We start from the raw sequence: 17,569 nt of genomic DNA, 5'->3' as shown, positions 1-17,569 counted from the left end.
CAACATGCTCAGTATCTGAACAGCATCACCAGAGGCCGGATAGTTCCCATTCTTTCTATATTCAGCGGTAATGGGCTGCATTGGAATGGAAAAGTCTTTTCTGCTCCAGCACCTCCAGTCTGAGTGTGTGACTGTGGGCAGCAGCTCTGTGGAGCCCAGCACAGGAGCATCAGTGCCATCCCTGCAGCCCCAGTGCTGCTCCCAGCGGCTGGTGGTGCCCGGGGATATGGGGCGGCCTTTGGTTCTGCTCCTGTGCCTGAATCCATGCCACAGAACCCACGTGCTTGCAGTGATCTCACTCTGGATGGACGGTCCACTTTCCTTAATTGCATTTTGGAAGGGTGATTAATTACATGCCACAGCATTGCCACTAGAGGGATTACGGATATTAGAGCGGTCCCAGTGTTTTGCTTTGAATCTCTCGTGGGGGTGGGAGAAAGTGATTTCCCTAATCTGTGCGCTGCTTTCCTGGTTAACTCTTCTGGTGTTTTCACAGACGCCATGGGCTACAAGCAGCTAATTAATATGGCATTTGATAAACTTGGAGGAAGTTTAACTCCAGCTCAGTGAAGTGCTGGTTTCCTGTTCATAACCATGTTGGTTAACGATTACTGTGCTCAGAGGCGGCTGTTCCACTCTCCTCAGAGCAAGCTGCCCATTGGAATGTGCACTTTAAAGGGCAGAGACTGCCCATGCTTTCTAAAAGACTTTGTTTTCAAGGGTTCCTTTTAGCCTTTTAATTGCGTGTTCATCTGCTGCGTAATAAGACCTTGCATGAAGGTGGGTAAAGGGGAAAAATCTCCCAAGAGACAGACAGCAGGAAGGGGTTAAAGGCACTTGGATGCCGGTGGGGATCCTTCCTGCCCCAATGGCTTTGGCAGCTGTGCTCAGTGCCTTGCACTATGCTGCATGCACGGGTATGATACTGGGGCCACCATGTGCCATGGTGGCACAGCTGGATGCGGGCTGCAGCCCTGCACCTCCTGTGATGCTGCTGATGCTGTCGGGTTCCTGCAATCTGACATTATATGGCTGCATGTTCATCCAATAGCTGCCTTCCCCCGGCAGTACAGGAGGTGCTGGCAGCGCTCCCGTTCTTATGAGCCATGGGGACACGAAGGACATCGGGAGCAGAGTGATGGGGAAGGGCGGCTCAGTGGTGCTCCTTTCCCCCCTTATCTAAGAAGGCAGAGCCAGTCTCCAGGGGGCCTGGCTGCCTTTGGGGCAAAGAAGGACGATTTTTCACTGTCCAAATTAAACAAACAACAAACCTTGAGGAGAGTGAATGGGACTCGGGGACCTTTTAACGTTCTGTTAATTAGTAATAGAGCTTTTCCCGGAGATAAACCATTCCATTGGTTAATGGAGTTTATTAATGCACTACAACACTAGACACTACAACAGGAGGAGGGCAGCGCAGCCCCGCGGCCACAATAGACACATTGTTTCCGCGAAGATCCCGTCCCTTTCATTCTTCTTTTTCTCTTCTTAGGAGGAAAAGAAACAAAAATAGGTTGTGGTGGGGGGGAATCCTTTCACCCCATTTAGCCTCTCCTCCTCACAGCTCGGGGCGGTTCGCAGGGCGAGGCCGGCTTTGGGTTTGGGGAGGGGGGGACGGACGGGACCGGGGGCCCCCGGGGGCGGTGCGGGGCGGGAGCGGGCGGCCCCTCCCCGCTGCTGGGGCTGAAGTAGAGCGGGTGCGGCGGAGCGGAGCGCAGTGCGGGACGGGAGAGGGGAGAGAAGCCGCTGTCCCCTCCGTGCTGCGAGGGCGGCTCGGGGAAGATGGCGAGGGCTGAGGAGCGGGGGCTGCGGCTCGTGGTGCTGCTGCTGGGACTCGGAGCTGGGCTGCCCGACGCCGCTCGCCCTCCCGCCTCCTTCCCCGGCGACGTGAACGGGCACAGCCTCCACCCGCCCTACTTCAACCTGGCCGAGACGGCCGGCATCTCCGCCACCGCCACCTGCGGCGAGGAAGCGGCGGGGGCTGCCGGCAGCCGCCGAGCCGTGGAGGATCTGTACTGCAAGCTGGTGGGGGGGCCGCTGGCGGGGGGGGACCCCAACCAGACCATTCAGGTAGGGGCCGAAGCTGGGGATGGTCGGGGGTGCTGAGGGCGGGGGTCCTTTCTGGGTCCCCCCGGAGCCGCCCACGTGCTCTCCGCTGCCGGGCTCGCTGCGGGCTGCGCACGTGAAGCGCTGCTCGCCCAGTTCCCATGGCGTTATTTATAAAGGACTCGGAGCTTCGCGTTGCTGCGATGCCGGGCGAGGCTCCCCGGCCTCCTGCACGCACGGGAATCGCTGGGGAGCGGTTGGCCTCGTGGGTCCGAGCTCTGTTCCTTGGGGTCGGTGTGGGATTGCGATGAGCGGGAGGTAAAGAAGGAGCGTTTATCAGGTGACTGATCTCAGGGGGCTCGTTTTAAGCAGAGCAGAGGGAGCTCGCAGCTACGAACAGGGAGGGCAAAAGGTGCTGTGCAGCTCTTGAAAAGAAAGTAGAACTGTAAACCAGGTGTAGAGCACGAGAGGAAGCTGCAGGAGCTCCAGACCTGCTGCTGCTGCTGTCTCTCCCCTTAGAGAAGCTGCTGTAGCGCCCACGTGCAGCCTGCACCGTAACCACCAGCCCTGCAGCGTGTCGCTGCGAGGCTCCCGATACCCGGCACCTGTTGCAAAGCAGCAGCACAATGTGATGGTCATGAAAAGCAAAGATCTGTCGGCTCCTTATGCAGAGCCTTTCTTGGCCCTTTTGTTAGGGCTGCCTTTGTTGTGGGATGAGCTTTTGAAGCATTTTTCTCATTCTGGCCGCATTCTCCTGAGTCAGTGCTCTGCTCTGCGAGGAATTTTCCTGCTGTAGTGTTTACAACGTGACATTTCATCCCCTTTGTCATAGAAATTGTTGAAGATGTTACTGGAAGGCAAACGCTGGCGTGGGCTCCTCTGAGCTTTGCTGCTTTTTAAAGCGATCTGTTTCATTCTGCTGCACTGTAAAATAGAGCAGCTCGAGCCCTATTGGGAGACAATAGGGACCTAAGCGAAGTAATCCTGCTTCGCATCGTACACGTGAGTTTTCATAGCAGAAGGCAGTGAGGAAAGATAAAGAATAACTGCTTGCTATGTGTGGTTGGAAAAAAAGTAAGTGAATAATGTGCCAAGCAAAACTAGGAGGGTAAGATAAAGCTGGTAGATGCGAGCCTGCATTTATTGCTTTGCTGCTGTCCACCCGTGCTGCAGCCACATTAGCTGATGGATGTTGATGCTGGGGTACAACACATGAGCTGCAGCTCCTCCTGAGTCCATCCTTGGTACCGTGGGGGTCACATCTTCCTGCCTTCCCCAACTCAGTGGGGGTCCTTGGCCACAGATCAGTGCTGCCCACCTCTCCTGTCCCCAGTGTAGCTCTGCATAAGTCCCTTTGATCCAATGCTGCTCCCCAGGCTGGGGCTTTGGTTGGGCTGAGGGTTTTGAAAAATCCTTTTGTGGCAGCTTTCCGTGACCGCAGGCAGCACCTAGCAGGGAGGGGAGGAAGCAGGCAGCTGGAGCAGAGGTCAGAGCTCTTCATTCATCCCCTCAGCACTCTTTTGGTGACCAAAGCAATGGGGAAGTGGAACGGCAGTGTGTTCTATTTAGGTAGGCTGAGGTGACAGTAATGAGCTCTGTGTGCTCGTCCTTGGTGCTTGTTTGTCCCACCAGTCCTTTCTCTCACCCATCTACCTGCTCTGCTGTCTGGGCATGATGTTGTTGTGGTGAAAATGGACTCTCCATCAGGAAGAATGCCTCTTGGGGACACCCCAAGGGTCTGCCTGTTACTGTGGAGAAGAGATATTTGCTTGACTGAGGACCCAGTGTAGCATTAATGCAACCATCAGCTCAGTCCATCCTGTGTTCTGCTTGTTGTCACCTGGCACTGTAGTAGACTTCCAGGAAAGAATTTTCGTTGACTTAAAAGCCTAATATTCTAAAAATGTCGATAATCATTAAACTCTCTAAAGTAATGCTGCCCTAAAGACACTTGCAGTGTTTTTGGCACAGCTTGTGGGAAGGCTCTGGATCTTTACAAGGAGTTTCCTTTGCTTTATTCTGGGCTCTTTGGCAGAAGACAGCAGCTCTAGCTGCAGGAGGCTTTTCAGGCCGTGAGGATGTGATGCAGAACGCTGCTGAGGTGTGCTCAGAGGAACTCATGGAGCTTTGTTCCTTCATCCCACTCACTGATCAGCATGGGCAGTCCCACCTTAATGCAGAGTGCCTTTCACTGATCTATTGAAGATGAGACAAAGGGAAGATATTATAGGTTTGTTATCCCCACGGAACTTTGCTGAGGGTGCCTGTAAGCTGTCTGTTGTGGGGCAGACACAGTTCTGCAGAGGCTCTGCTCCCAGCAAATCATGTTTATGGATGGTGGCCTGGCTTCAGATTAGTAGCACAACAATAAGGGAAGTTACTAGTGCAGCAGAGAAGGATGGCTCAGCCTTGGCTTCTCTGCAGGTTGGAGGCTGGCTGCCGTGGAACCTCTGAGAATCTCTTCTGTGCTTGTGTTGAAGGGACTAGAGCTCCTTGGTCTAACTGCATCTGGGTAATTGCCAGTGAAAGAGATATCAGATGAGACAGCACCTGCCTGGCTTTGTGAGCTGTTGCTTGGCTGTGGGGATAGCCCTGGGAGCAGCTTGTGAACACACACTTTTATCTGGAATAGCACCTCCTGCTTCCCACTTCCTGCCCTATGTCTCTGCCCCAGCAGCCCTGTGATCACATCCCTGTGGTTTTGGGATGAGGCTGAAGCAGGGCTGTACCCCAGCACAAAGCTCTCCTGGGGGCAAGCATGGCTGCAGGGCAGCAGGCAGCCTTTGTGTGTAGGGGAAATGGCTCCTACTGATGTGAGGGGAATGGGATCAGGCTTTGCAGAGCTCTGGAAGCTGTCCTTTATTCAGATGTCCCTCCTTATCTCCCTCCAGTTACAGTTTGCTTTGATAGTGGACTGTTTATACCCTCTGAGCTGCCTTGCAGCCTCTCTTTTCCTCACATACCTTGGTGATGTCTGTGCCCCTCCTGCTCCAGGAGCCTGCTGTCTCCCCTGAGCCTGCAGCTCACAATTGCTTTTTAATTAAAATCCTCTGCTGATGTCAGACCCTCTCATCTCCCTGTAGAGACCTGGCATGCTGTGCAGGAGCATGAGCTGCTTTAAAGTACAAATAGCTAGGAATGATTCACATGAGGATTAGGTCTGGTTCTAACAAAATAACTAATGAGCAAGTGGTGCAGCAGAGGGGCCAGTGATGCTTTTATCAGCAAACCTGGCTCAGCTGCTGACACGTTACCCAGGGGCAGCTAACCCTGCAGGCTGCCCAGCGTGGGGAGGGATAACATCAGCATTACAAATGCGTAGCAGCTGATCCTAATTTTCACTCCCTTCTTGCTAAACTTGAGTTGGCTGTCACCTGTCCATGTGAACTTTGGGTTCAAGATGGCTGTCACATCTGTGGCAAGAATTTAAAGTATGAAAAAGCTTCATTTTCCTGTTATTTATCCTGGTTTTGTAACCTTGCCTTGCTTCTCTCCCTCACCTCACTGTGCAGTAGAAATTTCCACACAACCTGTTGCACCGGTTCCCCTTAAAGGTTTGTGCTTCACAGTGGGTCAGTTTTATCTGGTCTGCGCTCCCTCCTCCTTCCCTGCATGTTGCCCTCTTCAGCAGAGCTCCCCTCTGTATATCATGGCCACCTGGATGCTTCCATCTGCCCCATTTGCTGCCCTGGTGCTTCCCCATTAGCTGTTTTCATGTTTCCAGAGGAATTAATTGAAAGGCATGTTTATTTGACACAATTTGCATTGCATAATTGCCTGCAAATAACATGGCTGTGGGGAGGAATGCAGGGAATTCTTCATTTCTTTTGCAGTGTAATTCCTGCAGAGGTTGAGGCAGCTGGAGGATCACAGCCCCATGGCTCTGCCTTGCCTCAGCCCTCGCAGGGGTGTGGATAGAGCAGGCAGGAAGGAGCCTGCCTGCCTTGAGAACGTGCACTGGGTGTAATATTAAAGCAGGCAGTAGCTGGGAGAGGCAGCCTGGGAATAGCTGCACCTTTTAAAGGGAGACTGCCAGCAACAGTTCCCTTAAGGGCTGTCTGTAGTAGCAATTCAAGTGACAGAAGTGATGCTCCATGAACCAAATAACTCCCTGATTTACAGGGCTTCTTGCAGGCTTCCTTAAGGGCGAGTCAGATTCAGTTGCCCATTCAAGGGGAAAGAAAGAGTTGCCCTGAGCAGCTCAGGGCTTTTTCTGATGCTGCTCAGGTTGTGGAGCTGTTTTTTCTGGCTGTGTGGCTGACAGCCACTATACCACCAAAGCAAGACAAGAGGCTCTGTGAGTGCAATGGCAGCCAGGTCCCTGGCCAGATGACAGCAGGGGCCGTCCCTTTCTGGCCTTGTATTGCAGCATCATCAATGTGAGGGTCTTGGCTGCCACACTATTAAACTTGAAAACCGAGCTGAAAGGACTATACTTGTGAAATGAATAGGCTGACGAGCAGCAGATTGCAGGGAGCTGGGCAGAACTGGCAGCCTGGGTTCGTAGAAGTGGCTGAATGGTGTGGGTTGGGATCTCTGGGTATTGCCAAGGCTGTGAGTGGCAGTTCAGCAGAGCAGCCCCTGTGGCACTGGAGCTTAGAATGGCAATGCATAGTGTGAATGTCAGATACAGAAGGGGCAGTCAGAACTTTACATCAGGTTATTGTGGGTTTTCAGAGCTTTCTTATGTCCATTTTTCAGTCCCTGCTTTAAACTGGTGCATACCAGAAGCTTATATATAGTTTCATGCTGTATTCTGAGCTGTTCTGGTACCTGCCTGCTTTGGGTCATGTTTTCCTGGACACAGCTAAATGCTTTTTTTTTGTGCTTTCTCTCAGGGTCAGTACTGTGACATCTGCTCCTCAGCAAACAGCAACAAGGCACATCCCATAACGAACGCCATCGATGGGACGGAGCGCTGGTGGCAGAGCCCCCCGCTGTCCCGTGGGCTGGAGTTCAACCAAGTCAATGTCACTCTGGACCTTGGACAGGTAACCCAAGTCCTTCTCAGTCATGTTGTAGGCTGTGCTTTGCTGGCATGGACCTGTCCTTCTGTTATTCTCAGGTTTATCAGTGGATGAGTGAGGTGAAACCTCATCTAATCCAGGGCAGGAGGCTCTGTTAAAACTATAAAGTTATTTGAAAAAATTAAGTCTATGCTGAAAATCTTTCCCTAAAAGACAAAGAATGACAGTGAATGTTTGGTGATTGGAGTTCTGGCAAGTCAGAAGGAATTAACATTGTAATGGCAATGGCTGGCAGCCCACAGCCCTCCTCTGCTGCTCCCATTCAGTCACAGAAGCATTCCTCTGGAAATGAGTTGTTCTCTCAGACCTTCCTTGGCTTAGGAAAGTTGTCCCCATCTGATGCTGCAGGAACAGGAGGGGACACAGACCAGGGATGAAAAGGGCTGAGGGATGGGGGCTGCTTGCTGCTATGTGGCATTACTCCAGAGGGGATGTGGGTGCACGGGACATCCCATTCTCTTCCCCAAGCACCTCACCAGGGGCTATCCTGTTTGGAGGAAGACAGGAGTGGAGAAGGGGTTGTGTGTCATGTACAGATCCATGCTATGAATAACGAGCTTGGTTCAAATGGGTGATCCTGCATGAATCCAAGAGTTGAACTTAGTGATCTTTGTGTCCTTTCCATCTTGGGGCATTCTGTGATTCTGTATTAAATGGACCTTGCAGTTGTGCTGCTGGGGATGGTTCAGTTCTGGGATGGGTAATGTGGCTGCTATGACTGCACAGTGGCTGAGTGCCCCTTAATATCGGAACTTGCACTGATTGTGGTATTTTCAAGCCTTGTCAGGCACTGAAGCTCTGCACTGACCTTGGAGGCTGCTTTCATCCACTTGAATGGAGTGAAAGCTGGTTTGTCATCATTCTCTGTCAGAGGTCTGACTCCAGCTCTGCAGCTGTCTGGAGCCGTGCTATACACAGCACCACCAAATGTCCCCTGGTGCCTGGGGCATTGTGTGTCACACGAGCTGGGTGGGCACATCCTTCCCGGGCAGCACACAGCGTGCCAATCCTCTTAGCCAATGTAGGTGGTCCCAGCAGCATCTCTGGTGGCTCCCAGCAGGCAGGGTGTGCTGGGGCTGTGCTTGCAGTCTCTACGTGCTGTACCCTGGGGTGGGGTTGCACTTTTGCTGCTGTGAGGTTGGTAGCATGGCTTGCATCTGGTAGGGAGATCCTCTGGGGCTATAGCTCACTCAGTGATCCTCCTGCAGGAATATGAACCTAATGGACCCATGCTCAGTAGCTTTCTCTTAATGCATGCCCATTCTGCACATAATTGCTGTAATAACCTGTTTGTACTCCTGGGGAGAGTTGGTTCTTTGCTTTTCCCCCCCTTTTTTTTGGTGGGTCAGGCAACAGAAACAAAATACTACAGAATCACCAATTTCCTCTTCTTGAGGACTGATGAAAAGAGAGGGGAAAAGAAAAAGGGATTCTTGGGACCCAGCAAGGTCTGCAGGGCGAGCACTGGAGCAGACTGCATGGCAGCCAGGTCTGCAAATTCCTCAGATACCTGTGAAACAGTGCAGGTAACACCCACACAGGCATGTCTGAGTGCAGGGCTTTTTTTCTTTTTGGGCTGGCAAACAAGCCCTCTCCTTGCTCCATGTAACCCTCTGGGGAGCTCTTGGACCAATTAAGGTTTAATTTAAGGAACTGACTGTTATGGAAACTCTTTTCTTTTTGTCCCTTTGGGGAAATGCTGGTGCCCAGAGTGGCCATGGCATAGAACTTCAATGGAGCACAGTGGGATGGGATGGTGTCAGCCCCCTCCCTTCTCTGTGTCCCTGCCCTTTGTCCCTCCTTTGCCATAACTGCTTAATTAGTGGCTGGAATCAAGTTCCTGCAGCATTTGGCAAGGCTGTGGCAAGTGGGAGAAGGACTGTTAATTAAGCAGCCTGTTGGGCTCTGCTTTTCCTGGCTGGGAGCTTGCTCTCCTCACAGGGATGTTAAAATCGGATCAAAGCTCCTGCCACAGCAAGGGGAGGTTGTGCCTGGTTATCTGCTGAGGGCTTGGGGTCTGATTTGCTCCTGCTGGTGCCATGTCTGTGTGCTGTTGTAGGGAGGGGCAGTTTATCTTTGTAGGGTGAAAAGCTGGAAGATGCTGAGGGATCAGGCCTGTCCCTGGGAAACAGAAATAATGCAAACTGCTCCAAGGAGCAAAGCGAAGTGGGTTTTAGAAGCTACTGGGAGTAGAAGCTTGAGTAGGGAATGCTTGTTTTATTTTCTCACTTTTAATCATGACTTCGTGCTTAATGCTTTAATATGGTTAGGATGAATGGCTGGGTGACTGCATGGGTTTGTCTGCTGCCAAATTCAGCACTTGCAGCACCATGGTGGAGCACAGTTCTGGTTTCACAGGCTGGAACAATTGGAGGATGCCATGCTCGGGGAGAACACCATTGTACATTGTGGTACTGCTGTGCTCACAGAGGGACAAGAGACCATGACTCATGGTCACAGTGGAGATCGTCCCCTGTGATCCTGCAGTGGGTGGAGGGGAGGAAAGGGTGTGATGGAAACTTCCCCCCCTCCAAGTAGGTCGCTTGAGTCAGAGCTGACAGAAATCAGGAGGCTCACAGAGCCATGAATGGCTGGCGTCCTGCCAGGGCTGACATCTTCCTTGCATGAAGGTGAACCCAGGCCAGCCCTTCCCTGAGATGTTTATGGATAACTGGTGCTTTATGGTAAACTCTGGGGGAGAAGGAATTCTTGTGGTCGTGCAAGAGCTGGAGCTTCGTGCCAGTGCTTGCTGGAGGTTAATTACTGCTGTGAGACGGTGATGGGATCGCATCCCCCTACCCCCAGAGCCCGGTGACACTAGAGAACAGCAGAGCCTCAGACTGAAGCTTTGCAAGGAGTTTTGATTTACACGCCTTAAGCTATTTAACGCTTGTTGTAGTCAGGAACGAGATTTATGTCTGAAAGCCTCTATGTAAGGGGTAAGCTTCTGGCAGGGCCCTGCTCGCCAGCAAGGAGTGCCTGAAATCAAGGAAGGAAATGGCCCAGTGTCTCATTAATGAATGTTAAGTTCTGGACTGGGTGAAATGGCCTAATGCTGGAGGGACACTGCTGAATGAGAGCACAGCACCGGGCACATCACAGCACTATGAAATCCTTCTCTTCAGTTTCTGTTTCCCTGTTGCTGTTCCATTCAGATGAAAATAAAGGGGGGCTGCTCCAGGCTGCCTATGGGATGGTAGCTGGAGGAAAGCCCCTGCAGGACAAAGGGCTGAGCTCTCCTACCTGTCCTCAGCAAAAGCCTTCAGCACAGAGATGAATCTGATGTTTATTACCTGGCTTAGTTAATTCAGACCTTCGTGATGAGGAAACTGGTTAAATCTCAGGCGAGAGCTCATGGTTATTCTAGCACAGAGCCTTCCCCAAGCCTGGGGTGGGATGGGATGATGACCATTGGAGAAGGATTTTCAGCTTAAAAACTGGATAAACCTCTCTGCTCTCTCACCTTCTCCCATTTACACCCTTGTTTCAGTTGCTGTGAGGTTTCTTATTGCTGCTGGGAGATTTCTCTGATGCCTGTTTCCCTCCAGGGTGTCCTGTCCCTTCTTGCTACATGCAGAGGGAAACTTAATGAATCTCTCCTTCCCCCTTGGTGGGGATGTCTTCAGCATTCCTGTTGTCTGCACACACCCAGCAAATGCAAAGCTTCCTTTTGTCCCAGGACCATGCACTGCTGTATCCGCCTGGCACGTGTTTCTCAGAAGGTGTTGCAAAAATGGGGCAATATCTGAGGGTTTTTGTATGTTGTTCTCACTAAAAAATAAAAAAATCATCAACAATTGACTGTAAGGACTCCCAGTTCATCATCGTGTTGGGGCATTGCTGTGGGAAAGGGGTAGGAGGGCTTAGCAGCGTTTATGGTGGGGTTTTGCACCTTAAGTAAGGGGCTGGGGCGTAAAATTTGCAACAAAGGCCTTTTTTTCTCCAAATAATTCTTTGCATCTCGGAGCAAAAGCAGTATTAAAAGTAAAGCATATTAAGCAGGCTGAGCAGAAATCCTTCTTGCTTTCAACAGCTGAAGCAACAAGCTCTTCTCCTGTTTAGAGTCCTCTGCCGTTGCCTGTTCTCCAAAAGGAGATCAAGATTTCCATTTGCTTATAGGCTTCAAAACTGCAGTTTCCCCACCTGGAACAGCTCGTGGACTCCCTTTACATAGGAGCCTGCTGAGCACTGCTGCTTCCAATTGAGCATCAAGTGGAAGCAGAGCACGGGAAAGCTGGGAAGGTGCGAGTGTGAGAGCAGCGCTGGGGCTGGCACTGAGCCTGCCTGCATTATTCTTTTCCCACTGTATTTCCCCCTTTATTGTTTGAAATAACTTTCCTTGTACAGGCTATTTTTTTCAAAGTTTCAGTTCCCTTGACCCAGACCCAACAGCTTTTTGTTGCTTTTTTTTCCCCCTGGTGAGGGAGATTTTTTGCCTTTTCTCAGCCCTTCCTGTGCTTTCTGCCAGCTCCAGCAGGATTCCTGGCTCCAGAAGCTGTGTGAGAGCTGCTCAGGTGAGCAGGGAGTGCCTGGCTGTTAGCCAAGCAGGGGTCTGTCTGCTCCAGCAGCAAGAACAAACCCATCCTCACCCCATCCATCACCCTTGCCAAGTCAGATGCCAAGTTCCCATTTCCAGGATCCAGAGCAGCCAAGACTGAGATTGTTGTTTTTTTTCCCCCCCCTTTTCTTTGTTACCGCTGTTGCTGCAGGGGAACAGATGTGCTGAATATCACTTTGAGGTAAATCATGGGTGGCATGAGTTAGAATTCTGCGTTACATTTACTTCTGTCATGAAGCAGTACTGCTTAAAATCACTTCTCATCTGAGTAGCTGGTATTTCACTTGGACCATTTGACTTCCCCAAAAGCTGCTGCTGGCACTGAGAACAGGGCTGCTGGTGGGGCAGGAGGCTCTGAGCACATCACTCAGCATTGTTACACCTTTTGTGCTCTTAGAGGAGGCTATTTCTGCCTGTCCTTTACATCTTGCACAAACAACCCTTGTACTTCTTCTGCTTAATCTTCCTGAGGCTCTGCCCAGACCTGAACCGGCTATGGGGAACTCGCACGTTAAAATCCAGCCTCAGCCTACCCCCATTAGAACAGCTCCAGGTAACAACTGATGAAAAGATAATGAGTGTTTCTAAAGAAAAGAAACCTGTGCAAGATTTCCAGTGTAATTTCTCCCTATGTATTGTTGCTTATTTTTAATTTCTTTGTGCTGAGAAGAGAGGTGGCTCGTGTTCCCCTCCTGGCTGGGCTGCCTGTTCCTGCCCCTATCCCTGGGATTCCTCAAAGATTAGGAGAAAGCCTCCAGGCGAGCTGGGGAGAGGTCAGGCAAGCTGTGAGCTGGCATATGGGAGGCTCTGCTTTGTAATGAATAGCTGGAAGGCAAGCCTTGTAATTTCTTGCTGTTCTCCTGGAAAGTGCCTGCCTGGCTGGGCTGGTAAACAAGCATGTGCCTTGGGTCAGGTGTGAGTGTGCTCTGGGGTCGGCTTTGTCTGCCTTGTTTGTGATTACACCCAGCAAGTTAAAACAACCCAGAGCCATCTAGGTCAGCCCCTGATTACTGGAGAGCTGTGTTTTTCTGCTTCAGACAGTGGTGATTTGTAAAGGTCAGGGTACACAGTGGAAGCAGATCTTCGCTGCTTTGACATAGAGCACAATGATGCCCAAGCATGTGGCTTTGTGTTTTACTGCAATTTTGCTTGTCCTATCTCCAAAAACAGAAATAATGCATCTGTCTCTTCCACTTTGTGTGCATCCTGTCACCAACCTGGAGCATACAAAGCCATTTGCTGGGCACACTCTTGGGTCTGTGCTGTGGCTGAGGCCTATGGGTGCAGCCCAGACTTGGGCTGGGAGATGCAATCATCCTGTGGCATTGCACACTTGATACTACTTGATCCAGACCACAATGAGAAGTCTCTCAAGTGAGCAGTTGCTGCTTCCTAGGAAGGCTTTCTGGGAGCTGTTCCTGCTTTCCACTGCTCCATCTCAGACCACACTGGGCTGGTGTGCAAGTCACTAAGTGTGCATCTGCCCAGCCACCTCCTCTGCTTTTCCAAACCTATTTTGTTTACCTCACCTCACACCTCTCTCTCCATGCTCCACCACGCCTGGCTCAGCCCTGCTTTCATCTCTGCCTCATCCTTTTATTACAGTCATAAACATAGGCCTCCAGGCTATGCCCAGCCTTGATCCTTTGTTTCCTGTTTTCTGGATTCAGTTCTCCTCAAATTCCAAACCTCCCTTCCCCTGTGTGGTGCCAAGCAGTGCAATAAATAGTGTAATGTTGATGGAAGACAAAAGGAAGACCAGCAGGAAGGCACAAGGTGAGATGCAGTGCCTGGTTGATAGGACAGGAACACCTTTCTGAAGGCTTCTGAGTGGCTGGAGGGCAAGCAGTAGCTAATTAGGGAGTTGTGGTCTAATCAAAGAGAGCTGGTAATTGAGTATGTGCTTCTTGAGGAATGCTGAGGGGATGCATAGAGAGAAGATGTAGGAAAAGGGATGTGTGATACAGGGAGACCTAGGGAGGAGGACAGGACCTGGCACATAGGTGAGTGCACAAAGCAAAAGCAGTTTGGTGGCTTGGAGCTCCCTTGGATGAGATCACCAGAGACTTGCACAAGGCCAGGAGGAACGACTTTGTTTTGTGTTCCATAGAAGGGCTTGCCAAGTGTGACTATAAAAAGGCTTTTGTTAATATGAGGTCACTGCTAGTGGAAGGTGGGTCTGCATGATGCCAGCTTCTGTTGTGCAGCACAGGAAGTATGGAAGCTTCCTCTGAAAGCTCTGGTCTTGCTCCACAAAGCCTGAAAGGCAGCCATCCATAGACATGGAAAGCAGTCAGGGGCTCTCAGTGTCATTTAGGGACTCTGCATCCTCTTCTCTTCTCTGTCCTCTTAGAGACCTCAAAGATGGTAATTTTACTGTCCTGTACTTCCCTCCATTGAGTAGCAAGGAGTGGAGGAGCTGTTTGGGTGGCAGTTCATGGGAAAGCTGAGTGGCTCCTGGATGCAGCAGGAAGCTTTGTGCCTCTTGTTCCAGCTGTGTCTACTTCAAGAAGCTGTGGCTGTGCTAACAGGGTTAAATTAGACAAGCTCTGGTTGCAGAGATACATTTGTCTGTGTTGAATGGTGTACAGTTAGAATAGTTTGTCAGAATAAGGTGCCTTTATCCTGGAAGAGCTGCATACATTGATGGCTTTTATGTTGTGCCTGTGTATGCTGAGAAGAGTATCTCTGATGAGCAGATTTATTGGCAGAGCTTTTATGTAGCGCTCAGCTCTATTTGGTGTCCTCTGCATGAGGATAAGTTATAAGTTTTGCATCTTCTGTTTGGCACACTGAGCCTTTTTAGCAATTGTTTGCCTGACCCATGCAGTGACAAGCAAACAGCCAAACCCTGAGAGCTGCCCATTTTTCACACGTGTTTTTAGCTGCTTTCTGTCGTTTGTTTCTTTTCCTGCTTGCAGAAAGAGCACTGCTGAGCTCACACACACACAAACGCTCAGCTGAGCTCTATTTATGGGTTTCTATGTGTTCTCATGATTGTGGATGACTAAAAAACAGTTACCACGATGCTGCAGGCATCTCTTGGATCCAGTTAAGTGCATGTGATGCCAAGCCAGGGAAGGAAAAAGAATGGCTTTCTGGTATTTGAACACAGTTGTACATCTGTGTTTATGGTTTATGGCTGCAAACAAACCTGTACTGCTGTCTTCATTGTGGCTTTGCTGTTGTTGTCCTGACTGTTTGCTAAGGCTGCTGCTTAATCCTTTTTCAGTCTGTTGCTAAGTCTGCATCCACGCAGATACAGTGGGCATGAAGATTGTGGCTGAACTCCAGGAAAGGATTTTCTTTTGTTCTTTATTTAACAGTAATTGCTTTCTGCCTTGACATTAGCTTACTTCAAGTTTCAGTAAATGACATTGTAGATACAAGGAGGTTATTGGGACTCATGTGAACACAAAACCCACGTTCTGATGAGCTTTGTGTGTCCAAACAGCAGCAAGAACCGCTGTGTAAATGCTGTAGCTGCAGATCTCTGCTGGTCTTAGTGGCACTGGGAATGTTAATCCCACTGTGGCCCTGGTATGTGCTGCTGTTGGGTCAGCTAACCTGGCTCTGAATGGCAGTGTCATGGTGAGGAAACTTGCTGACAAATGCTAACATAGTGCATGGCTCTAATGCAGATTTTTAGAAGAATAAGCTTGCTTGCACGTGTCAGATTTGACATTGTTGAAATCTGCTAACAACTGAAGCTTTAAACACAGCGTTGCCGGGGCTTGCAGGAACCATGCAAGAGAATTACAAAAAATAAACCAGCTACCAATACTGCTGAAATGTCTGGAAGCTTGATTTAGTTTAGGCTTGGTGCACAGAGCTGATCTGTGGTGCAAGGAGTCAGTTTCTCTAAGGCTTTATTAGCAAATCCCCATGGCCCAACCTGGGGGCCAGAGCTCTGGGGTGTAATCCATGCCAGGATTCCTCTTCTGGAGGAAGGATAAAGAACTGTTGAGGCAATGTGGTTTGTGTTGGCAAGGCAAGGTCCTCGTTGGTGTGCTCAGGGAGATGCTGTGGAGCCAGGACTTCTATCTTTGCAGGACCTAGAGCTGCTGTGCTGGTGGCACTTGAAAGGGACCTTCCAAAACCACTGCCTGGCCCTGGGAATGGGCAGATAGGAAACTGCATTGGTGTCCTCATAGAACTGGGGTCAGAAAGAGGCAGAAATCAGACGTCGGAGCTGGAGCATCTGCATCCTCTTCCAAATCCAGCAGAGAAAAGATTTAGGTGTATTGCTCTTAAGTGCTGGTGAATTGGAACTCTTCTGAAGCTTGTCTGAGCCTTCAGCATTTGTCCATTTCAAATACAGTCTTTTCAGTGTCTTCGGTGGCATGCTGAGATCTCTCACTTGGTGCCAATTTTTAGCTTATCCATCATTTTCCCTTTCCTTCCCCTCCTTACCCTTCCCAAGTGCACAGGTTTGTGACAGGATATCCACTTCATTCAAGAGATTGGGGGAAATATTTGCTTGTAGCGTGGCCACTTGCCAAGGCTGCTTTGTTCTCCTGGTTGCTGAAAGGACGGCCCAAGGAAACATGCAGAGCTGGAGCTGGCATGCAACTTGGGGTGGATTTCCTGCAGCTCTGGAAGTGAAATGTGTGACACTGGAATTATTATTTTAATCCCATAAATGTAAGGAAAGAGAAAACCTGGGTGGGCTGCAGACAGGCTGGGTCTGAAATCCTCTTTGATGTGAAATTGCTGTGTCACAGCTGCACAAGTTGTGTCTTGGCAAGGTTAAACTGGACTCTTTTTTTCTTATTTATTGCTGAGCTTGTGGCAGACCTGAGTTTTCAGCTGTGTGGTGAGGAAGATGGTCACTACTGAACCATTTGCAATGCTGCAGCTGGGGGCTCTTCTTGGTGACATCCAAGCCCTGCTGTGAGTGCAGAAAGTCTATTGGTAACAAATTCAGACCTGCAATGGTGATGCCAAGAAAAGCAGTAAACTGCTGGGGCTGAGTTTTGACTCCTTGGTGTGGCTGAAGTGCCAGTGTCCAGGGCTGTGATGTTCATCAATGAGGTGTACAGGGACAGTGAGAACTCTTGCATGGTGAAACAGGTCCCTGGCTATTGGGGCAGGCTAGAATGTCTAATCATGAGCAGATCCCAGAGACAAGCATTCTTTTGTTTGGCTTCTCCATTCTGGTTGTGCTCATAAAAACATTAACGCTGTCTTGAGCAATACATCTGCATTGGTATTACTTACTGTAACTTAAACAGCGTGTAAAAGATACAGTCAGGAACACTTTTGCTCTGGATGGTGGGAATGTCCTGTGCTTTGGTAAGTGTTAGTAGAGGGTTTTTCTACCCCCTCACCCCTCCTTTCCAGGTTTCTGAAGGCCAAAGTCTTGAAACAACTTAGAAAGGCTGCTAAAACTGTGCTGATAAGATAGGCAGCAAATGTGCTTGAGAGACCAACGTAGGAACTGAAACACTTAAACTGTTTGCTTTTCCCTTAACAGTGTGAGAAATGAGTGTGTCTCATTGGGGAACTTGGGGAATCGTGTACTTGGGGTAAGGTCTGCACCAATGTGTTGTCTCTTGTTTATGTTATCACTGGGACTGGCAGCTGGTGTGCTTAGTTTGGGTGTACTGGGTAGGAGGCTGGAGCTGGTTTGGGCTCTGTGACCCCAGTTGTCATGGGTCCATTTACAGCAGGCTCTGTCCAGCCCTTTGAAGCATGGCACAGACAGGGATGCCTGGACATCATGAGCATCTGCACAGCGCCTTTCTATTGAATGTGCTGGCTGGATGTGTGCCATCAGTCTGAGGTACCAAGAGAATAGCAATGCCACTGCTTAAAGATCTGTTTTTAACCTGCCAGGAGAAAGATGTAGTTGTGTGATGTTCCCACCCTGGATATGTGCTGCTCACGTGCCCATTTGCAGCCTTCATTTGCTGGTGGTCTTTATTTCAGCACTGTG

General features: G+C 50.1%; 1 protein-coding gene across 3 annotated transcripts in view; it reads left to right on the top strand.

The window, feature by feature from the left end:
- Positions 1-1,668: 1,668 nt before the first annotated feature.
- The window catches only part of LAMA5 (laminin subunit alpha 5), a 74,968-nt gene continuing 59,067 nt past the window's right edge, over positions 1,669-17,569 (top strand). For all 3 annotated transcript variants that reach the window (XM_015881489.2, XM_015881488.2, XM_015881487.2), the window contains exons 1-2: positions 1,669-2,070; positions 6,885-7,037. In XM_015881489.2, coding sequence (XP_015736975.1) covers positions 1,783-2,070; positions 6,885-7,037 — 441 coding nt within the window. In that variant the 5' untranslated portion in view covers positions 1,669-1,782. The remainder of the gene's footprint in view (positions 2,071-6,884; positions 7,038-17,569) is intronic.

The sequence above is a fragment of the Coturnix japonica genome, chromosome 20, assembly GCF_001577835.2.
Source record: "Coturnix japonica isolate 7356 chromosome 20, Coturnix japonica 2.1, whole genome shotgun sequence".
NCBI lineage: Eukaryota > Metazoa > Chordata > Aves > Galliformes > Phasianidae > Coturnix > Coturnix japonica.
Note: the sequence above shows the minus strand (reverse complement) of the source record. Positions and strands in the feature narration are given on the sequence as shown.